The sequence below is a fragment of the Siniperca chuatsi genome, linkage group LG20 (genome assembly GCF_020085105.1).
Source record: "Siniperca chuatsi isolate FFG_IHB_CAS linkage group LG20, ASM2008510v1, whole genome shotgun sequence".
NCBI lineage: Eukaryota > Metazoa > Chordata > Actinopteri > Centrarchiformes > Sinipercidae > Siniperca > Siniperca chuatsi.
In genome coordinates, this window is record NC_058061.1 from 11,485,084 (window position 1) to 11,509,374 (window position 24,291).

Genomic DNA, 24,291 nt, shown 5'->3' on the forward strand with positions numbered 1-24,291 from the left:
CTCAGCTCCCTGTTGGAAATTACACCCTCACAGGACACAATTCCCACATTCCTTTCCCCTTTCCAACAAAAAGTCAACACAGTGCACAACCAAGAAGTCTTCTAAATTAAAGGGTAGGATTGTTCTCCCGTCTTAGGTGACAAGCTGCTGCGGTTTTGGCCAGGGCCACCCATAGAAAGGACCCCTTCATTTCAATAAATCTGGATAGTTAAGGGTTACGTAACAAGGCTTGGAGATGAGATATCAATTATTGTTTGTGTCAGCTGGAAGCTGTGCTGATGAGCCAAACAGGGCACATCGACCCACTGTTACCCTTGCTCATCCTTCCCTCCCCTTTTAGCCCACAAGCAGAGTCAGCATTTGTTAAGACAACAGGAAAAATCTTCAGCACACCACAACAGTTAACTTTGCTTTACCTGAGCAGCGACTTTTTCTAAACTATGCAGCAGGAAATGTTTATGGTTAAAAGCATTTATTTAAAAACACTGTACAAGAATTGACTTCACATTTTTGTAAGAGAACTGCTCGTCTTCCACATGTTCCACAAACACGTTTCTCTTTGCTCGTTGCATTCTGCATGTGTTTTAAATGTCCATGTAAGATATTCAGTGCGATTTTTGGACAACATGGGGTTTCGAGTTTTGGCCGTTATGATGAGTAATGACAAGTATTTAATGGTAGGTGACCTTACACTTTAAAAACTGACAAGTAAAGATGATAAACCTCCGAGTGGCTGCAGCACACTGAAGCAGTCGTCTCTCCTTGACAAAGCCTGTCCTTTGGCTCACTTTCAAAAGGCAGGAAAAGCCATTTGACATTCAGATAGTTTTCTGTCTCACAGGTTGTGCGAGTCCTCCACTCTACCAACGCCTCATCAACGCTGGCGCAAGTGGGATCTGATCCAGACGCAGCACTTACAGTAATTGAGTAATGCCCCCCTTCAGAAAAGCCTCATTAAATTCTCAATACCACCACGTGTTCCCGGACACAGCTGCTGAAAGACTGCAGTCAGCACGACATACAGAATATTGCTTAGGGTTCTGTGCACATGGAGGATTAGGGGTTGAGAGGAAAAATGATAAACTCTCTTCAAATTCATGGGAAGATGCAGCCTCCACTAAGAAACATCTACTAAAAATAAAAATCTGCATTTCTAAAAACTGCTTATTACATTTTAGTTTGCACTAAGTTTTAAATATTTATTCAGTGTACACTTCATTGACTTATTTTGATGAGCTTAAGTTCTGCCCATTGTTTCTTGCAGTGGGATATGCAGCTGCAAAGTCAAAGACTTCTCCAGGTGCCTTACATGGCTTCCGGGTAGTGGTTCTTCCAGTTCTTTATAATGGTCAAGAAAATAACCATCAGTGCTGAACCTCAACAACCTGTACCACGTTCCTGGAAAACACTGAGGGGTCCATTTCTTCCCCACATAGTGAGGTCGCTGGGGTTGACGGCTGAAGGACAGTGTGTAGACGTGACTCATAGCTGGTGTTGTGCATCCAGATGCACGGCCTGTGGAGGAGTTCCTTATCGAGCTCACAGCTCTGCTCGGTGGGCGACAGAGGAGCGGCCGAGGTCGGTCCCAGCCGTGACAGCAGTTCACAGTCCCAGTCAGAGTCTGATGATGATGGAGAGATCATGGCTAAGTCTGGGATGAGAGCTGACTCGATGCACACTGAGGTGGAGTGGGATAGTGAACGTTGAGAATCTTGACTGGAAAACGCACTGTGAGATTTATCGTTGGCGAACTCAAGTGGAGGATCAAAAATCTTTGCTTTTGAGGAGAGTGGCCATGATGGCTGATCGGCAACAGAAGTGCTACCATTACTTAAAATGTCCATTTGATTTGGTGCCTGAGTGAAATTTTGTATAGTAGGAACACAAAACACAGTAAAAGTCTGTTTTAAATCAAGCGTTTCCACAGTGCATGTTGAAGAGACCTTTGGGTTAGGACAGGAGTCAAGTATGTGAGAAGAGACCTTGTCAAATAATAAACAGCCCTCAGGTTTTGCCATAATGTCACTTTCTGGTTTTGGAGATTTATGCCCTTGTTCAGTCCAGCTACCACTGTAGCCAAATTTCACTGTAATTCTTCTCCTTTTGCTCCGGCTGTGTTCGGGGCTGGCTGATCGACAGCGTTTTTTGGGGTTTGGTGCCGTTGCTGACTGTCGAGGGAGGGAACGAGATCTACGTGAATACAGTGCAGCACACTCGAAACCATTAGTGGAACATGTGAGCCCATTGAATCCTGAAAGACTTTCTTGGTTTGATCCCTTTACTCCTTCTGCATTTGTCAAAGCCACAGAGGGAAGAAGTTGGGTGGAGATGGGAAGTGTGACAGCTGGGACAGACTGAGACACACTTTCTGCAGTGTCCATTTCACAAGTGTGTCCTTCTACAGCCTCCTCTGCAGTGTACCGTTGAGGACTGAGGACAGGAGGCTCTGAGTTAGAACAGTACAGCTCCATAATGTAGGAGTGATAAGGGACTTGTGGGCTGAGGACCGGAGGCAGGGAGTAAGGGTCAGGGGATGGACATTGCGTGTCAGGGCAGGGGGAGAGATGTTGAGTATCCGGCTGCTGGCTGACTGGGTCATGGGCTTGTGGTTCAGCATCCAATACAGGCATGGCTGGACTTGAAGCGCGACGATGGCTGTCAGGTAGCTGGCAGTCTGGGTTAGTAATGAAAGGCTGGATGTCAGCAGGTGGAGTGGCTGGACTGGGGATGGGAAACTGAAGTCCTGGTGATGGGCTGGCTGGTCCAGAAGAAAGAGAACCGCTAGTAGGGCTGGAGATGTGAGCAATGAATGATGATGACCCTTGTCTCTGCAGAGCCTGAACAGCATGCTCCATCTCAACATCAGTGAGAGGCTCCAGTTCACAGACATCTTGGATGGGCAAAGGAGTTGGTGGTCTAGGAGGACGACATAGAAAATACTAAAATCCTCCATTTAAACATAGAAAACCCATTGCAGTTCAGTGAAAAAGCAAATAACAAGAATTTCACAACATTAGGACATTGCTAGGTAATAATAAAAACCCACCGGTTCAGTGTTTCTTCTGATTGTTGTGGTGGATTAGGGTTGAATCCCGGAAGCATTTCAGCCACGAGTTGGTCCACCGCACTGTAGTTCGAGAGATCCAGCACAAACGCACGGTGCTGATCAGACTGCAAGTGCTGCAAGGGCAAACAAAGACCACAAGTCACAGATGTAAATACAAGCCAAATGATGAAGGCAGAAAATAAAGAAATTCTGTTATGTGTCAACAAAAGTAATTCTTAAAGATTTCCACCTCCTCCAGATTAGTGAAGGGTTGATGACAGCATTCACAGTAAGACAGGTCCTTTTTGCGTGGCCGCCATGGTGAAGGGTTACAGCTGAGTGGGGTTTGAGATTTGTCCTGAATGCTGCTTTCAACCTTTTTTTTCTCCCTAATTAAAGAATGAAAACCAATTATGATGAGTCATTCATAATAGACTTTTTATTTTACAGAATTAAACAAACTTTCTAAATGGATTGCAGATTATTTCCTGTTGCATGTTTCTTACATTGATGCAAGACGGGAAATAATCTTGAACCCAAACTGTTCTTCCAAATCCTTCACATAATGGCAGTTAAACAAACCTTGTTTTAATTTCTCCTTGCTCTGTCTGTTTTTCAAACCGAGGAGGAGGAGATTCAAAGGGACTAAATCTGCCCGAGTACCACAGAGTGGGGAAGGTCACAGACTGCATATGCAAGGGCTTGTATTTCCTGGTTAGAGAACAAAGCAACAGAATTTGATAAAAAACAAAAACAAAATAATAATACTAATATTAATAGGAATGTTTTAGCATAAAAAATACACATGAAGAAACTAAATACAATGCAATAACACTGGACATCTGAAAGCATATAGAATATTATGTCATATCATAATTATCATATTTTCTAATGGAAAATATTTCTAACCACTTTTGCAAAACTGAATGTGAGATTACACATCTGAGATCAACCCCAGCTAGGCTAATATTCAAATGCTTCAGATTCCATGTTTTTTTTCCCACAGCAATGGTCTATGCACTAGCCAGAGCACTTCAATTAACTGAAATGAGACGGAAAATGAAAAGACCTGTTAGCACATAGAGATCCCATGCAGGAACAGGCAGTGGAGCTTGCAAAGCCTCATCGAATAGAAATCGTATCCGCTTGAGCTCTGGGCTCCTGGGGAGCAGCATCACTGAGGGGGCTTGTCACATTACATGATGGGACACCTTAACAGGTTCAATTAAGAAAATCATCTGGGCTGAAATGCAAACCTCCAGAACTAGCGCCCAGTGGGGTAGGAAGGGCAGAAACACAGGGACAGGTCACTGCCACCCATTGTTGTTCCACCGTCATTATGCTTGAACTGCAAAGAAGGATCAAATCTGATACTAAACCACCATTACATGAACCCGGGCAGGCCTAAACACTTAATTTCCCTTTGCCATGCAGAATTCTAGCTCATCTTTCTTGATTAACTGGAATCACAAACAGAGGATTAAAGCGGCTATAACCAATATTTTACACTAACAATGTCTCAAATAACAATGTGACAATAACAATGGTTCAAAGAACGTTTTGAGGGAAACTGGCAGTTTCTCTTTCCCAAGTGAACTGTTACACTTGGATTCAAATACTCCTCCCCTGCTAGAGAAAAAACAAACAAAAAACTGAATGAGGGGCGACTCACAACTCACCTGCTCAAGTCTTCAATTTTAAGATAGGGAGACCTCAAAGCTGCAGCTGTAGACGAGGAACAGAAAAACAATTAAATTAGCCAAAATATTTATACTCACAGAAAGTATTGTTGGAAAATAAACACATTAGCAGCACATACACATAAACTCACCTTTGACAAGATGAGCACCTTGTTGTTTGGTGTAAGTCCTCTGCATTAAAAAAGAAAGTTTAAAATAAGAGTCATTAAAATCAAAGAGCAAAGGCAGATGTACATTGTATTACAGCAATTTCAATGGTTCTTTGATTTTTTTCTCCATAACCCCGAATACGGTTCATTACATTTCAATGGGAGCTTATTTAATTGAACTACTATCTGTCCGGCCTCTACAAATGCCTTTTCATTATTTTTTGGCTTTTTACCAATTTATTCATAAATGATTTACTTTGTTTTTTTAATGTAAAAGAGTTACATTTGGATATCTGGTGAAGTGAAAAGACATCTTACCTCTGGCCTCTTGTGTATTGCGCAGAAGCTCTCTCGAGTCAACTGTTTCAAATATAAAAGAACATCTGATACCACATTAAGGAACAATACAAGACTTTCATGCACCTTTCTGTGATTAAGAACGTGACATTTCTATGCTAGTTAACAGCAGACTTCCTCAGCTTGTATCACTAAGACACAGCTACGCACAACAAAACACAAGCACTCACATGATGCCCTCTGCTGTGAGCATAGGTTCACTGCACCACAGATGTGAGCACACACAAGCCAGATAAGAGTTTGCAGCAAATCACGTTATCATTTTGATGTGGAATTCCTCTCTCATCACCACTCAAGTTAGTCAAAAGGATACCATCCACATACAGAATCTTCACTCCCCACGATCGAGCATTGGCCAAAACACTGCTCCTCTGCAGTCGTTCCTACAAGACAGAATCAAGTCAAGATAACAAACCACGTCAGTCTTCAGTATATCACCAATACCCACAAACTAAAACATGAAGCCCACAGATCTGCAAGATAAACCATATTTTTGCTGCACTGACTTACATTGTTGCGAATGGCTTTTTCAAGCAGGGCCTTCCCACGGCTGCCACAAGCCTGTAGAGAAAAACAGCACATAAATATTTAGTTCTACCATATGCTTATATGTAGAATTTTCAAGATTTCTCATAATTACATAACAATTTACACTATTCACAATAACATTTATTTGTATCAGGGTACTTTAAGTATCATTTTTTAAAATTCTACAGTAAGAAATGTAAACAATGAAAATGAATTCAACTTCAGTATTTTACTTTCATCCTTTTGTGATTTTCTTTTGCCACATATTAGTTTAAATTATATTTCTTGAGTACCAAAACCCTTGTAAGTAAAAGGTTTTAAAACATGCGTGGGTGATGCTCAGTACCACTGGTCTAGAAGTTCCTGGTCGCTGTTTGTCATTGCTGAGGAGACTCTCTCGTGTCATTATAGGACGTTGGGCTTCTTCACTTGTCCCCTTTGCCCCTGCTTTGGTATCTGTACACTTCAGGTCCTTCAGACACTCTTGGCTTCCAGTCACAACAAAGCTCACATCCTTGTGAAGGAAACTCTCAACAACCTTCAGAATAAGAAAATTTAAAAAATACAACACCTGCGCATCAGTTTCTCCTGAAAGACATCTGAGAACAGTCAGACCTTTATGTTTCCTTGTACAAAATCTAACTTGAACTTAAGTAGATATACGATTGATACAACAGTATTAGTTGGAATGTTGTCAGTTTGGCTACTCCTTCAATGCATTGTCCACTGAAATGATCATAAACAATCTACAGACTACATCAACAGCACAAACATTTTCTTTGCTTTACAAAATTTAATTATATAATTTAGTACAGCAGGGCAAATACAGTCAACAGATTATTTTCAATCAGCGCTTTATTCCATTTGCCTTTTGGTTCAAGAGATTTGATAACTTAAGGAGACAACAAGAAAGCAATGTTATCGTAGTGCCTTATTCTAGCACACAATCAATACCACATTTTCGTGGTATTGATTTTTCTCTGACTTTGAAAGAAGCAAGTCATACAAATTGATGCAAATTCAGAGTGTGGCCACATTCTTGTATGATGTTTTATATCTAAAATGTCACTTCCTAGATCAAAAGCTGACAACAACTCTTGTATGTAAACAACAACAACCAACAGCATAGGATCCATAGGCATACTGCCTTCATCTTCACACAAGCTTACCCCTCCTAGAAGAGATATTGTCTCCAAAAGCAGGGCTGTTGCGCGTTTCTTCACACTGTCCAGGTAGAAGGTCTTCCCCTCCAGCTTCTTCTGCCCAGGACACAGTGAGCCCAGAAGGCCTCGCTCCTCTGCATACTGCTGGTGCTGCATGATCCCGGTGCAGTAAAGGAGCTTACAACTTTACAGAAAAACACCAGGATCCTACTTAAAAGAGAGAGCAAAGCACAGGTGTTAATTAAATGTTATACATCTGCATAAACATTTGACAGAGAGCTAATTAAAAACAACATCTCCTATTAAGAGCCAGATAGCCCTTATATAAACAGTTGTTATACTAATATTTAATAACTTGCTTTGACAATGTTGTGTCGAAAATTCTTTGGGTAACTTCATACAAGGTCTCCAAGGCCTTAACAGTATATCAGTCCATAATCATGCACGAGACTTTTTAATGAATTACTTGAGTGTTGACTGTTAAATGTCATCTGGTTTCTTCTCAATGGTGAGATTGACGTAGACTATTCAATGACAAACGTTAGTTTACTCAAAACAATGTTGCAGCAATTTTACAACTTGCCATTTAAAAGAAAAAGCATGTAGTTTTTGGTTTACTACCAAACTACAACAGCGCAGTACAAGGTTAGCAAAGGTAGCTGTGATTAGTTAGCGTTAGCTGACCTTAGCTAGCTTAGCTTTCTTCTAACTATACAACGCCTGGGCAATAAAAAAAGTTTAGCTGGTTTGTAATGAGGATTAATTGTCTGTTAAACCGTTTTCAACGTCGTGGCGGCAAGAAGAGAGGAAACACTGCTCACTTACGGTTTGTTACTCTGCTGGAGAACTATGATAAAGAAATACTTGCTATCGATTCACCAAAAGGTGGTCGACGAGCAACCGCCGCTTTTTTAAAAACACTGGCGGAGACGTGCAGATAAAGTCGACGTCACGTCCGGTAAGACACTGCCTTCACGTCCTTTTTACATAGACAGACTACTGAAAGGCAGCCTACATCTCAGAATTTTTTTTCAGCTATTCGAATAGTAATGTTTTGTAATTTGACAATGAAGTGAAACGAAACTGAAATTCAGTCTGATTATCAGTCAGCTCCTTACAAGTAATCCTTTCGAGCGTCAACGTACTTTTTTCTCATAGTCGATACAGCGCTCATTGAATTTTACGTAGGTTCTGACAGTACCTTAACGCAGCACAAGGGATGTAGTGGCAACATGATTTCTGGTTACCAAACAACTTGGCTGCTTTGTTACTTTTTCCTGCTTTGTGGAAATAATTTCTTTAATGTAGCCCATTTGGAGACAAGTGTGTAACTGCATACATTCATACATGTAGGCTATTGCAGTTTGGAAAGGGAAAGGAGACCAAACACAAAATGAGAAGAGGCAATATCAGCCAAAACTGCTAATTTGGGAATAAAAGAGGTGGAACCTTTTATACAGTCTATGGGTGGAACTACTGCAATATACGAAATAAAGTAAATATGACTCACTTCTAATCATTAGCCTCTGTGTTGGTGTGTGTGTCTGTAGTTTTGTACCAGCTGAGTCTATCAGTATGATCAGTTTTCAGTGCAATTTGTGCATTTAAATTATTGTTGTCCATCAACTTATGTTCACTGCCCGTCAGTTTCATCCAGCTGCTCCAACACTTGCTTACTAAGACACTACAGAAAAAAACTTGACTATACAGTGTGATCCATTCTGACTTTTCTCAGAGATGGTTGAAGAATAAAACATAGGTTTTTCTTATGAAAATGATTGATAGGTACTTATCATAAGTAAAACAAAAATGTAATCATGAGGACTTATACAATGAAGACTTGACTGGCCTGAACGTTTGGTCACACTTACCGTAGCAATGTTTTACTTGTCTTTCAAAATAAACTATATAAAAGTATAGTGTGTTTCGCCAAAGGGGTAAAACTGGAAAAACTAATATAATCATTTGCTGTTGCATTAGCTACCAACATGGAACATTAACTGAAAATACCAAAACCGACATGGATAATTTTAAACTTGGTGATCAGAGCCAGGCTTTGTCAGCTGGGACCTCATTGAAGAGGGCAATTGTTTCAGTTTTACTGCCTTCCTCCCCAGCAGGGGGCAATGTGCCTTTAAATAGAGTAATCTCAATGAAGAAACTACATTTGCAATTCATTACACTTGCCATCACAGAATAAACTGTAAACTGTTTACATGGATTAAATCTATTAATTAGGTGAAATTTCAATATTCCACCTCTAGGATGATTTAAACTTATACATACTATGTTTTATACTGTCATGGCACCAAAATTGTTAAATGTAAGACAAAGACCACAAGACAAATACCAATTCTTTATTCAAAACATGCACTTTTGGTTTATGAAAATATTTTTCACAGAAACACTGGCACAGTGCAAAGGACTAGCCTTAATAACATTTCAATTTGAAAATTTGAAAAACTATGTAGGAATGACAAGGAAGTCTTTATAACAGGCGTGCGAAAAAACACAACATGCCAACAAACTAATGGACTAACTGTCAGAAAAAACTTCAAACAAACAATATGCCAAAAACTGTAACAGCTTGACCATAAGACACTGACAACAAGGTTAGGTCATTGACCAACACATAACCAACTGAAAACTTACTCTTATTTTTTTCTTTATGGCTGGAGAAAAAAAAAATCTATTTTGCATATTCAGAAACAACAATATTGTTACCTCTGGATGGTAATGAAACTAGTCATACAGACAGTAGGACTTCACATGTAGAAAACAATTACTTATTCAGCAGTTGCACTTAAAGTGATGCAGAGTTAATAGGAAGCAGCACTTCGACTGTTTAAGTAAGGCACCTTAGGTTACAGCGTGGAATCCTCTGCATATTCACCAGGAATCAAAGATAGCACCAACATCTTCCTGCAAAAGCTATTTAACAAAATGTAAAAAAGTTATTTTGATACTTTTACTCCACTGTAATTTAATGTTGAATACAGCGGCAGCAAGCATTTATACAGCTTTGTCACAAACTGTCACTTAAAAGGGTTACATCCTTTCTTATCCCCTTTACATTATCTTCAATTGTTTTCTTAAAAGTTCCATTTACATATTAGTAACAGAATCTATCTTGTACTGTTGAGTTTTAAGGCTACTTAAACCTGAATACTAATACTAATTCATTTTTTCCAACCAACAGTCCCAAACCCAAATATATTCAGTTTACATTGATAGAAAACAGAAAAAACAGGAAGCCAAAATTCAAAATCATCAAAATTCTTGACAATTTTTTTTTTCTGTTCATCGACTAATTGATTAATAAACTAATTGTTTGAGTCCTGAATCAAAATGTTGGGTAACACTTTACTTGGATAGTCCGCCTACAGATAGGTTATAGAGTATTTGTTATTATTATTTCAACTCTTTCTCTCTTTGATCCTCGTGAGCGAGATCAGTGGACTGGTACAAAGTAGATCCTGACTCTAATAATCACAACTATCAATGGTATGAATACTATTGAAAAGGATGGAAACTGGGGGCCGTGTCCATTTGTTTATACACAGTATGGGCACACAAATGTAAATACTGTGTCTGTCTGAGAAGGATTTACATTGTTTGAAAGTAACAGAAGTCACAGTCTGTATTTCAGATCCACTCAGAACCCTTTATGACTCCATATTTGCTGCTACTACTGCTGCTGCTGCCTCTGTCTGCGTCTGCCTTACTTGAGGGGTGTTTGGAGGCCTGCCGGTGTTTACGTTCATGATGAAGCTTGCTGTGGCTATTACTCTGGCTCTGTGGCTGGCTGTAGGTCTGATTGTCAGCCTCCAGCCTGTTCTGAGGCTGACGGATGTCCTTATTAACACCTCTGGGGGCATCTCCCATCTTTGCTCTGCACAGGTTTTCATCATTATTGGTGCAATGCTGACGCTCCTCTTGGGCAATGTTCACGTGGTTCTGCCGACACGCCATTTTGGCATTGGTGAGATCAGTGATGGGTAGTGGTTGGTCGTGGTGCCCCGTGGATACCAGAGGAGGCTTGATGGCGATGTTGTACCCAGGTGGAGCTGATGGTGCATTCCAAGAAAAAGGGTAGCTGCTATAATCCTCTCCGCTCAATCCTGCATCATTAAGAGCTCCTTGTCCACGCGTCAGCCCGTACAGCTCGTCATCATGGAGCTGCACCCGGCGGGAGCGTAGGATCTCACAGATAGTACCTATGCCCAGGTGAAGCATCTCCCATATGTTGAGTGCCAGACAGAGCAGGGAGACTGTGTACATGATGAGGAGGAAGATTGTTTTCTCAGTGGGCCGTGACACAAAGCAGTCCACGCTGTGAGGGCAGGGCAGGTCTGAGCACACGTAGGAAGCGGGCACAGCAAACCCATACAGGGCATACTGTCCACACAAGAAAGCCACCTCCAGCAAGGAGCGGGCCAAGAGCTGAAGCACATAAATCCGCATCAGTCCATCCTCTTTGATACGCTGGCGCCCGTCATGGCGCGCCTTGACATTCACTTGTCTATCACCACTGTTTTGTTTTGCTGCTCCACCACTATTACTTTCCACCTCTGCCATTTCATAGATCATTGGGTCTTCCTCTTGGTCATCTTCAGCCTCTTCAGTGCCCCTGTGCTGCTTTCTGCCTGCAAGATAGTGCTTCTTGGGTTTTCTCCGTGAAAATCCACTCACTCCCCCACTGTCTGCCTGTTCCTCTGCATGAGCAATCTTGTTGACAGCATAGCCCAGGTACATGAGTGAAGGTGCGGACACCAGAATGATTTGGAAAACCCAGAAGCGGACGTGTGAGAGTGGAGCGAAGGCGTCGTAGCAGACGTTCTCACAGCCCGGCTGACCTGAGTTGCAGACAAACTTAGTCTGCTCATCGTAGTAGATGGACTCACCTCCTACGGCTGTCAGCACAATGCGGAAAACAATGAGGACAGTGAGCCAGATCTTGCCCACAAATGTAGAATGGTTGTGGATTTCTTCCAGCAGCCGAGTCAGGAAACTCCAACTCATGGTAGTGGCAGGGAAACTACAGTGAGAGGCAACATACACCTCCTGTTACTCCCCTGTGGAGAGAGCAGAAATGATTAACCTCTGTACCATGCATACAACACTATAAGGCATCCAAATTAATACTAATAATTAATTTAGACCTCATTATGGTTAAATCTTTTATTCCATCTAAAGACAAGCTAAATATCTGCCCAGAACTTAGAAAAAAATCATTTTACGGGCACTTCCTTCCTTGTAACAGTGTCAGACATGTGGAGAGAAGAATGAAAAAGAGTATTTATTAACCTGTCTTTATGTGTGTGTCTCTCAGTCTGTCTCTCTTTACCACACACTCACAGAATAAATAAAGTTTTAATTCTATAAATAGAGACGCCAGTATTTTAGCTCCAAGCACTTTGTCCTTCTTACAGTATACATGGTTATCAAATAGTGCATTTCTTCACAATATCAGCAAGTTTATCCTTGATTCTTTTAATAGCTTTCCCCTAAAGCTCATGTCTAAACATACGCTTGGCATTAGTACACAAAAGGAAGAGTAATGACAACGATGGAATGTCTAACCATAATTGCTATTGTTAACTCAATATCCCGATAGGCATTTTACATTAGGTCATTACTATGTCTGACCATCCAGATGTTCCAAAAAACTAAAAACGTTCTCATCGGGTTTAAGAAATAAAACCTTTAAACGATAAACGACTACCGAAATACTAAAACCCTGAGGAATCAGCAAGATTATTTCACTTCACTGCCACTTAAAGTATTATTACTATCAAGTACTGACTGCATCAATTATGCAATTAAAAAAAAAAAATATTGCTAAATTACAATGATACTATATTTAATTATTTACGACAATGGAGGAAGTACTACACATAAGGAGTAGTGGTGATACCCAGGATATGAGGGGGCTAATACATTACAGTAAATGTGTTATTATTTATTTATTATGTGTTATACTTTCTCATAATTCGTTTATGGTTTGTTGAGTTATTGCTTCAGTAAAACTAATACATTTAAAATCAAGTTTCTATCATCTGTGGAATGTGAATTAACCGCCTCTAATGAATGTGACATGAATTCACAGAACAGAAACTGGAGTAAAGCCATTCACTGATGATCCATAATGGCACAATTACATTAATGTAAGACATTGTTAGTATTTGCATACTAATATATGACATTAACAGCTTCTTAACATTACCCTCCTATGATAAGTAGTGTGTAAGCTCTCATTAACATTATAATTTGTGGACATGAAGCTGTTTTGGTTTTAAATGTGTTTTTACTTTCATATACATTGATTTTCACATATAATCCAGACAAAGAACATTAACATTATAATTAATGGACAGAGCAACACAACAACAATATGGACTACCATTAGCTTTAAATACGGCTCAGCTCCATACTAACACATTTCTTTGTGCTGTAATTAGCTACACAAGGCTGGGGTAAAGAGATGCTCTGAGAAAGTAGCACACTACATGGCTAGCTAACTGGCTAAATAGAGGAGAAGCAGCACCAGCAGCTCACACACAAATGTCTGAAAAGATGAAAAGCAAAGAATGAAATCACTCTGAATGATTGAAATGAGTGTTGAAAAAATAATTTCCTTTACTTTTCTCTCTCAGTTGAATTGATGATAAAATCCTTTTTGTCCTCGAGTGAACTAGACCACCTCATACTGCACCCAACCTTCAAAAAACTCTGTTTAACCTGCAGACATCCATCTGCCCAAAACCTACGCTACGCTGCTGACATTTCCACGAGTCACTCATGTAATAGGAAATCTAAAAGATTCAGACTTCTGTGGGACAGACTATGTCTGCACATGTGATGTGTGTGTGTGTGTGTAAGAGTTCGGAGGGTTTCTTAGGATAGTGTATATTCCAACAATCAAGGCTCCTGCACAGTTGCTTGTAATAACAAGCTAAATAGAGGCGAAGCAGCTAAATAGAGGAGAAGCAGCACCAGCAGCTCACACACAAATGTCTGAAAAGATGAAAAGCAAAGAATGAAATCACTCTGAATGATTGAAATGAGTGTTGAAAAAATACTTTCCTTTACTTTTCTCTCTCAGTTGAATTGATGATAAAATCCTTTTTGTCCTCGAGTGAACTAGACCACCTCATACTGTACCCAACCTTCAAAAAACTCTGTTTAACCTGCAGACATCCATCTGCCCAAAACCTACGCTACGCTGCTGACATTTCCACGAGTCACTCATGTAATAGGAAATCTAAAAGATTCAGACTTCTGTGGGACAGACTATGTCTGCACATGTGATGTGTGTGTGTGTAAGAGTTCGGAGGGTTTCTTAGGATAGTGTATATTCCAACAATCAAGGCTCCTGCACGGTTGCTTGTAATAACATGCACTTGGCATCCATCTACCAACAGGAGACAGAGTCTGAGGCAAACAAGGTCCGGTGATACAGGAACAGCCTTGAGGTTGTTCTGGGGCTGTGACTGTATGAAGTCAATTATGTTATACTGTTTGGCAAAATAAAACAATGCTTGTTTTAGTGTTTAGGGCTTAAATCAAAAAGCTATTCTTGCAATCAGCTTGCAGTTTTGATCTTAGTGTGTCCACACTATTTGGCCAAATCAGGCACTATGTGTGCCTGACCACATGAAAACATAACATGGGCTTTGCTGTTATTTGTTTTATGACTGAAACGATTAGTCAATGGGAAGAAAATTAGCCAGTAACAATTAATTGACTCTCTTCATGAAAATCGTTCATGAAAACAAATTAAACATTTGCTGGTTGCAGTAGTTAGGATTTACTGTTTTTCTCTGTTTTATATTACTGTAAAATGAATAAATGTTTGTTTTGGACTGTTGTTCAGACAAAACAAGACATTCGAATATGTTCCAGTGGGCGCTGGGAAATTGTGACGCCTTTCACTATTTTACGATATTTTATAAACTAAACAACAGTAACGAGTAATCAATAATGAAAATAATTATTTGCTGCCCTAATTTGTTTTGATTATTTATTACAAATTGAGAATTAATGAATGTCAATTTACTCTTCCGCCCTCAACGCACAGTTACATACACATTGTTGATATTATTGCAATAGAGTTGCGAAGTGTAAGGGGTTATCCCCCATTCTATATTCTCATTTATTTTTTTCTTAACATAAAAACACATAACTCTCCGGATAACGTAACAATCCTATGATGTCCGATAGGCTATGCCAGTGGCTATACAAAAGCTGTTTTTCAGGCGACTTCATTTTTCAATATGCAAAACTCTGGCAACTCCAGATCAGATTAAAATATATTTATACAATTACAAATGCAATTTTACAAGTGCCTATACAGGGCTCCCCACACTTTTACTGATGCCATGCCACTGAAAATTTCTATCACTGACACTTAGTTTATAATAGGCAAACTGACACACTGTCGCATTGAGTCAGTGCACATTTTATCAACAAAAATAAATAAATAAATAAACTTCCATGAAACCAGGTCCAGCTGCTGTTAAAATGCTTCCTTATGTCGCACTCTGTAATTTAAAAAAAAAGTCCTGACTGTCTCATTAAGAGTCACATGCCAAACTGCACATCTGGCCACGTTGTGTAATGTACTATTTGGAAGCCCAGTAGCACAGCTATCACCACCCAAACACAAGTCTCACAGATGGCAAGAAACTGGGAACACTCCTTCACTTTGCTCATTTTCAGCTCAGCTGATCAGCAAAGCAAATCATGCTGCTGCACACAATAGAGAGTAAAGCAAATGTAATTGCAAGCCATAAAATCATGCGTTTTAGATCATAACAGTCCTATGTAACACCAACTGTACAAAACACATTTAGGTCTAATTGATCCTATTGAATGAAAGTAATTTCTCAAAAATGAGAACTTTCTCCATGTTTTTGCTAAACTTGAATGTACCCTGTGGAGTTTTAGTTGTAGTTAAATATTTTGATGAAAGGTTCCCCATATTGCTTGTATTTTGTGCTTTGCCAGTATGTGAACAAGGATGCGCATGCATGCCATATATGACTTCTTATGATTTCTGCCAACTGCATTTTTTACAGCCAAGGTCTTATTTTCAAAATTTTGTGGATCATTCCTATTGGTCATGTTAGCATTTTACTCACCAACCTAGTTATCCACTAGGAGGGGTCCAGACAACAATCCCCCAACTTTACCATACTTATTTTGAGGGGAAAAAAGAGCCTCACCCTTCCAACACAGACACAAACAAATGGAATAATAAGATGAACGCGTGTTTAAATTATTACCTTTCAGTCTTTGTTGCCAGATTATTGTGATAAACACACCATCCACTCTTGTTAAACACGTATGCCAAACCAGAGCCTGTTGTCTGGCAAGTACCTATGGGAAACCACCAAATGCGGTGGTAAGTGAAAATAAACTCCACAGATATGTCTTTACACAAAACCTCCATCCATTCTTTGCAAAAAACCTGCCTAGTCTCAAAATGTAGCAACAGCTCAACAGCCCAAGTTGTTAGAAGTGCCTGAAGGTGATACAGTGCATTTTCCCCAGATGTCTCCCAGCCCCAGACCAACAGCCTCCAGTTTCCTACAGTGCCAGTAAAATAACTGTTTGAGGAGTGTAACTTTAAAGAGCAGCCAGCCTTGTGCATGCCTATCTAAGAGGCTTCAAGCTGTTAATGTGAAGGTTTGTGGTTTCCTTCAAAGCAGTTAAAGTGATGCTTCACCCAAAATCTATCTTTTTAGTATGAAACACTCACCCACTATTAACTTGAATGGTGACTATAAAAAGTTTGTAGTTTGCTGACACTGCACTTCCTTTTTTTAAGTATATTTTAAGATTTTTTTTCTTGATTAGAGACATACTACACACTAGAAAGCTGACAGGGAAAAAAGAGAAATGAGAGGATGGAATGACATGTAACAAAGGTCCCTGACTGGATTAAAACCAGGTACACTGTGACCACATGGTCAGCATCTTTGTGCATCATATACTGTGTCTGTGTTTTGCCCTTTGGACCCCTAGGCCACCAAGATGCCCAATGACTGGATTTCCTATACATAAATCAGAGCCTGGCTAAGAATAAATTTGCTACGACTTCACCCTTGTGCATTTAGTGCAGATGAAGAGAAGATAAAATCAGGTGGTAATAACTAACAGATCTGAGTCTTGTGTTTTGCCCAGGGATGTATAATAAGAACTGGATACGGCGCTGCTGCTCAGCCTTGCTTCCAATTTTTTCCAGTGGCCACTGCAACGAAAAATACCCCTGCAATCCGAAAAGCATTTTCCCCATAGGCTACCATTATAAAAGACACTTCTGTAAAACTGTTGACAGGACACCTCGAACTGCAAACAAGGTCAATTATGATTCTTTTTATTATGAATTTTTGATCCATGGAGGTTTTATCTCGCGGGAGGGACCAACGGGAGAAACACTATAGTGCATATTCAGTAGGCCGCATAACCCGGAAGTAAACCAGAAGCTAGAAAACGTTTTTCAGGTCTGGTATCCAGTTCTAATAATACATCCATGGTTTTGCCTCTTGAGGAAGTAGCTGATTCAATGTTGTGCCCGGGAGCCAATCAGTCAACTACAACACTACTCCAGACCAACAAACAAGCTGGAGGCAGGATTGTCAGGCTAGCCAATGAGCATTAATAAAGACTGAATCAAAAATAAAGAGCAATGACAATAACAGGCAGATAAAATTTCTTTCACTATGATGCCTTCATTACTATGTTATGGAAATGCTACAATGAAGGACTGCAAGTGTAATTAACCAAACGTTGGATTCAGCATCTCCCATCACTGTATATCCAGACATGGAGCCCACAGGGCACAGGGGCCATCTACTCTAAGATGTCAAACCGCACACACAAGATGCAGTATAACATAACATGATCTAGACACAAGCCTCTAGCACGGAGAGCTTATCTGTCATGCCGAAGAAGCCAATACATGTCATATACCAATACAAAACATATACGCCATGCTTGCATAAGAAATCAATCCAGCTAAAAAGAGCAGGGAACTACCCAGTATTACTATATGAACTGGAGAATCAGTGCCTTGTACAAGGGTGTCTCAGTTGTAGTAAATACTTAGCTCTGAGTCGTTTCAGTGAGAAGCCTACTTTCTCTTACCTTCACCTTTCATATGTTATTTTATTATGAAAGTAAACGCAAAGTATTAACTACATTACGCCTCCTCTGCAAAATTTGCCTTTAATATTAGTGTATCTTTGATTTGATTATCATTACGAGGAGATTCTGAATTAACTATGGCATATTACATGTTTCTAGTGTTTATCTTCACCGAGTGATAGTAATAACAAATAGCAAAATCCTTCTATTATCTACATACTACTACTAACACTTACTTCAACCGGCACTGGTCTTTCTACTCCTCCTTCTTCTCAACTACTACAACTAATAACAATAATAGTAATAAAAAACTTTACAGCACAGGGTCTAATGAATTTAAATCAACATTCTATGTATTTTTGCATATTAAAGTGAGTCTTATTACCTCTTTTTGTTTTATCCTTTGTATACTCCTCGTTTTCCCAGCCAGAATTCAGAAATATTTCAAAACCTATGTGCCTGCAATGTGAACAGAAATAACACTATAATATAAATATAAAACATCTGTTTAATCATATTACTCACAGTTTTAATATTTGACAGGAGAATTGTTAATTGACAGATTCATGGTGATTTTCAATAGCACATGTATGTAAATGTTTTTGTTCACGTTTTAACTCAAAGCGTTGACTTTAGAAATCTGCTTTTACTCTAGTTTGAAATCTAAAATGTATTTCATTGTAGAAGAAAAACTGAACATTACAATTAAAGTTTTCAAAGTTTAAGCCTATATGTGTTATTCTGATCACTTATCATTTCTTTCTAATTTACTGCTGTCAAAATACCGTAAATATAGGGCTGCACAATGAATCGAAATATTATCGAAATCGAAATATGGCCAAGTGCAATATACAACTTACAGAAGCTGCAATTTTTTTGATAAAGGTAAAATGTGTGACAAAACAGCTTAATAATGAAGTACTGTAGTGCTACAGAGATGCCCTGACCTAAAGATCTTGTTCACCAGATGTAAGAAAACATGTTTGTTTGATACAGACCCCCACAAATGTCACATCATTTTGATTTTTCAGTGAAAATGAAAATTGTGATGCAAAAATTATCATTACCACTAATCGTGAATCATATCGCAATTGTAATATCTGTCAAAATACTTGCAATATGATTTTTTTCATGGAGCCCTACGTAAATATAAAGGTTGCACAGCTTTTTCAAATCAAATACGCCAGTAAGAAAAGTATGCAACTCCACAGATCCAGATAATTATAGTAAGATTTTGTGCTGTACTTGGTTTCCAATAAAGCACAAAATAATTTAATTTTAGCCAGCTACTTGGACAGACAGCATATATACTATATATGTATGTATCAATATGAGCCCCAACAATGAAACATCTAGGGACTGACAGGATTAATTCAGTTCAATAAATAGGTAAATAAATATTTCAAATTGATTTATGTGTGATCACTTAGGTACTGCAATGATGTTGATTAATCAGTTGGACAGAAAATTAACAACCAGCAATTTTGATAATAGATTTAGATTATTTAGATAGTTAATTCTAAAGAATTATTCATTATATCTTTGCTAACGTTAGCTAACATTAGCTAATTTAAAATCTTTGGGTTTTGGACTGCTGGTCGGAGAAAACTAGCTATTTGAGTTTGGCTCCAGAAAATTGTGATGGCGTTTTTCACATTTCATAGACTAAATGACTGATAAAAACAACCTGATAGATAATGACAGTCAGCTGCACCCATAGCACCCCCTGGACCTTCAAAACCACAGTTGGAGGTCCCCAGACATAATTTTGAATGCTAGCAACGTTAAGCTAACGTTAAGGCAACTAATGTTAAAACTGTCAAAAAGTTTGGCTAGAGGGTGGTTATTTCGTTTTAACCTCGACGAAAATATGCTGTATGCTGCTTATTTATGCCTTTATTATCAAGTACATCTGTCAAGTTACAGTAACTTGAACTTAAAAAGCCTGTAAAACATAATAGACAAAGTTAACGTTAATCTGCAGGTAAGTGGCCGAACCTGCTAGCAAACATGAATAATAACATAACTAAGGTTAGCTAAATCAGCTAACCTAGCATGACCGTTAAGTCAAAATTCACCCTAATTGACCTGTAAAATAGAAAGACATATCTCATGGTATTTTTAGTACCATACCTTTTTCTCTATAATCTTCTTGTAGTTTTCAGTTTTCAGTAGTTTTTCAGAAGTAACAGGAGACCTACTATATTTGCCTACCACAGCGTCCTCACCTTTTCAGACGCCCATTTGGCGCCACTCCACACCGTCAGAAAGCTGGATCAACATTGACCCGTCATAAATCAATCGGCAAGATACGGTACGTCTGTGCAGGAAAAATAAAATAATCGCCGAATTACAGAAAAAAGTGCGATATTGACATTCACTGATAAAAATGTAGTCAAAGTTTTAAGTAAGTGAAGTTCTTACTAATTTGAGTGTTAAATTGACGTTTTATCCCGGAGACTGGACTGGAGAGGGAGAGAGCTTGATTGTATGAGCAGAGAAAGACAAATGGGCTGGTGCAAGGCAAGGAGGGGCTTGTGTGTGTGTGTGTGTGTGTGTGTGTGTGTGTGTGTGTGAGAGAGAGAGAGAGAGAGCGAGAGAGTAAGTCAAGCATCATAAGGCAGTTTCCTTATTGTTGGAAAAGGCAAAAAGAAATAGCTCTCCATTGTGCTAATTCATAACTTTCTGTACACACTTGTATCCATCATCATATGGTCTTTTTAAGAAACATATTTTATGAAAGTACTGTCATGGTCAAATATAGGCAAACTATGACCTAAGTCACCTTTTGTATCTGCAGTTGAATGCCAAAGAAGTCTTAATCTTCTGTGGGAAATACCAGTTCAACTGCTATGTAAAAACATTGCACAGCCACAGTCCATTATTCTGTAGCCACATATTTTCTAAGGTTATGACCTGTTTCCTTAATCTTTGTCTATCAGTCATCAAGGACATGTGGAAGATATCTAGTGACAAATGAGGACTTTGTCTTTAAATGGCAGATTGATCCACTAAGGACAGGGCAGATACACAGGGGATGCTTTATCACTAATGCACACAGATGGTTTACGATTGGGTTAGTGCAACAGAACATGTCAAAAATGCATTCTTAATAACGTCGATACTCCTACACCTTTTTTAGTAGAATGCTGATTCATTACAAGTTTCTGGTTTCCTCCAGTTCCGTCTGGTTCTGGCTGCACAAATGGTAGAAAGAGTTGGTCATGAGTCAGGGCTTTATGAGAAGGGAAAAGAGTTGTCAGACAACACATATATTTACCACACTGTTGTCTCTAGATGGAGTCTGAGACTGAACAGACACCAACAGTTTGTTTCATCTTCTTCCACCAGGCTTTGGATACAAATCGTAGATCTGTTAAGTTCGTTTCGTCAGGAGATTTTTGCCTTCTACTATCAAGTCCCCAACAAGCCGCCTTAAAGGGGCACCCCATGAATTTTACACATAAAGGTCAGTTTACTCGTCATGGAGAATACTACTCAGCCTGTAAAAACAGCTGTATAATGTCATCTGTAGTTCTGGTGGGAGCTTTCTGAAATCCTAGAAAATAACCCTCATGATAAGAACAGCCTATGTACAAACTGGGGGTGTGAAGTTCAAAAGATGATGGCAGTTAACAGGCACTGAGGCACTAATGGAAGATGCTATTGAGCTGCATTGTGGGAATTATAGGATCCAGTGTTTTTTGACCCATACTATTGAGCTTATGCGTAACAAGGAAATGCTCCAACTCCATCATTTTGTCTTTTAACTTCCTGTCTACACCACAAGTGGGAATGTGTTGTGTTGCATAGATTGACATCTGCTGCTTGTGACCACCTTCCACCGACTTTAGAAAATATCTGGCCAGTTTTATAACATAAAGCATAAAATACTGACAGAGCTGGAAGAAAATAAGAGACTTTCTTCTACAGAAATCTGACAAACATCAGCTGGTCATGTTACTCATATAATAATCATGGTGACTGGTCAGAATGTGTTGGTATTTGTGTTTTATTATGTGTTTATGATCAAAATGTGTGCTAGTACAATATTTCCTCGTCCAGAACACGGTGCACAGTGGAGACTCATTTGGTTAGTTACAATATTACACACAGTCCAGTGTTCCACGTCATAGGCTTATTATTTTGTAACAAGCTTATTATTCCAAATTACTGTATATTATCAGTACAATATACATTTTATTACATAATTGGATGAAAAGATGCATTTGGTGTTGTCAGGCCTTATGACTTCCTCGTAAATGTGGACCTGTGTTCCCAACTTTGAGAAATGTATGGCAGGCTCTGTGAACCGTTCAGGTACTTTTTACATGTATTTATAGCTGGCAATAGCAACGCTGGAAACGGAACAAGGTCAATAGATTAAAAATCAGGATATCTCTGCGTCAGCTGCTTCAATTTTTACACTTCTTTTTATAATCGGTCTCTCGCAAGTCCCTTAACTTTATGTAAGTGTGATGCTAAATTGCTGGAGTATCCCTTAAATAACACCATGGACTACTTTTGCCAAAAACAGTTTGTTCAGATCATTTTCAGCTACGTATTTTACCCCCACAATATAAAGTTTTTTATTATATCACACACTGCATGGCCTCCGTTCAGTTTTCCTCAACTGCTACAGCTTCAGCAGATAACTCATGGATAGAATGAAAGCTTTTCACATTGCAGTGAGGTTTATTTTGTGATACTGAACATCCTCAAGGACATGCAGACACAATTCAAGCATTGTTTTTTTCCTGTGGCTGATGACCTACAAGTGAAGGTATTTTAGATTTATCTCCACCGGTCATCTCAAGGACTTACTGTAGACAAACGTCAGGCAGCCCACGCTCCCTTCTCCTTTCCATCTCCATGTGTTGCTAACTGACTGTTTCTGCCGCTGCTCAAAGCTATTAGCTTGACTTTTGGCTGGCATTGTATTCTTAAACTATCAGCAGAAGAATCAAACACAGAGGAGTGGAAACACTTACAACCCTAATCAACCTTATAGTATTTTGGCATAGGAAGTCCCCATCCTAATTCAGTGCGACCTCTTACAAGGCCTAAGTCCCTTAACTGAGTTATCTTTCACCTCGGAAGGAGTAATTGAATGGAGAAAAATCAATGAGATTATCCATAAAAGCAATCATGGATAGCACTGCCAATTTAAAGCATTTTAACAGCTGAGTGTCTTCTGTTATTGGTGGAGGGACGGGCTGTATCAGCTGGTATGTGAATATTGACAGGGAGGTACAACAGGAGGCTGTCATTGACTAGTTTGAGATCCTCAAATACCATTTGTCATCATTCTCCACAGATTGATGTTAATAGGGTTTTCTATCCATGCACTTATCTGTGGAGGTCATTGAAAATTGGGTTGGACATCAAGTTATCTTTTGCCTATTTAATCATTATAGACACAGCATGTACTTGTTCCCTAACAACATCAGCCTCAGTATGGCCTAAATGTAAGGATCAATTCAGTGGGATCGATTGAGCTGAGAGTTGCAAAAGTCCAGAGCTAACAGAGAGGTTTTCAAAAGAGTGACGGCAAAATCATATTAGAAAAAGAAGGCAACACATAAGTAACAAAAGCAAAGTAAGTGTGGGCTACAAGTGTGACCAGCCTTTTGCTGGTGATGTTATCATGTTGTCCTGGACTGACAACAGCAAATATAATGGTAGACAACAACAATGACATGAAATCACCCGAGGGACAGAGTGACAGAATAAATCAGAGAGAAGGAATCAGATGTGGAAAGAGAACAATGTTGGAGAGATTGTATGCAAAGATAGACACGTGGAATGTCTTTATCTGATCTGACAGAAGTCAAACTAGAAAGGAAGAAGGCAGTGTAGGGGAAGAGACAAAATAGGGGTTAAATGCAGAAACAAGGTTATGGCAGGCGAAATTGACACAAAAACGACTGAATTCCACACACGCTGAATCAACAAATTACTTGGCTGACTTCAGCAGCATGTCAAACTCACATGTTGACGGTGACACGGAGCACGCACAAACACCACATGTCATCCCCGTCACCACAGCCTTGAGCCTTTGCTGTCATCTTCTCTGAGAGTTGTTTCATGAATTCACATCAGCACTACTGTTTACGCCAAAGGAAGCCTCATTCTGTAGTTGTCACATGGGTTTTCTCATTAATCCAGTGCACCTCAGCTCCCCTGTTAGCTTGACT

The 24,291-nt window shown here is 39.3% G+C and overlaps 2 protein-coding genes across 10 annotated transcripts; both read right to left on the reverse strand.

Moving 5' to 3' along the window:
• Positions 1-455: 455 nt before the first annotated feature.
• dbf4b (DBF4 zinc finger B) lies at positions 456-7,910 on the reverse strand. 2 transcript variants are annotated; one of them, XM_044177628.1, is made up of 12 exons: positions 7,769-7,910; positions 6,950-7,150; positions 6,127-6,318; positions 5,763-5,813; positions 5,566-5,635; positions 5,214-5,278; positions 4,878-4,917; positions 4,726-4,771; positions 3,629-3,757; positions 3,297-3,435; positions 3,047-3,180; positions 456-2,916 (listed from the first exon to the last, which is right to left on the reverse strand). In XM_044177628.1, the coding sequence occupies exons 2-12, from the start codon at positions 7,097-7,099 to the stop codon at positions 1,365-1,367; spliced, it is 2,568 nt and encodes an 855-aa protein (XP_044033563.1). In that variant the 5' UTR covers positions 7,100-7,150; positions 7,769-7,910; the 3' UTR covers positions 456-1,364. The 2 variants fall into 2 exon arrangements, with proteins under 2 accessions (XP_044033563.1, XP_044033564.1); XM_044177629.1 differs by having other exon boundaries at positions 6,950-7,153; positions 7,769-7,906.
• Positions 7,911-9,285: 1,375 nt separating this feature from the next.
• LOC122867192 (gap junction gamma-1 protein-like) lies at positions 9,286-24,291 on the reverse strand. Of its 8 annotated transcripts, none has more exons than XM_044177646.1 (4): positions 20,519-20,691; positions 20,323-20,414; positions 18,480-18,553; positions 9,286-12,018 (listed from the first exon to the last, which is right to left on the reverse strand). In XM_044177646.1, exon 4 carries the CDS (start codon positions 11,963-11,965, stop codon positions 10,589-10,591), a length of 1,377 nt encoding a protein of 458 aa, XP_044033581.1. In that variant the 5' UTR covers positions 11,966-12,018; positions 18,480-18,553; positions 20,323-20,414; positions 20,519-20,691; the 3' UTR covers positions 9,286-10,588. The 8 variants fall into 8 exon arrangements, with proteins under 8 accessions (XP_044033581.1, XP_044033580.1, XP_044033584.1 ...); XM_044177645.1 differs by having other exon boundaries at positions 20,228-20,414; XM_044177649.1 differs by lacking the exon at positions 18,480-18,553 and having other exon boundaries at positions 20,519-20,692.

Bases quoted from the DNA above. Each gene is read 5' to 3' on its own strand.
- dbf4b (XM_044177628.1), bottom strand. From the start codon at position 7,099: ATGCAGCACCAGCAGTATGCAGAGGAGCGAGGCCTTCTGGGCTCACTG. The intron at 5,279-5,565 runs GTATCCTTTTGA...ATGTGGTATCAG, and splicing joins GAAGATTCTGTATGTGGATG to ATGTTCTTTTATATTTGAAA. The intron at 3,181-3,296 runs GTGGAAATCTTT...TTGCCCTTGCAG, and splicing joins CCTTCACTAATCTGGAGGAG to CACTTGCAGTCTGATCAGCA.
- LOC122867192 (XM_044177650.1), bottom strand. From the start codon at position 11,965: ATGAGTTGGAGTTTCCTGACTCGGCTGCTGGAAGAAATCCACAACCAT.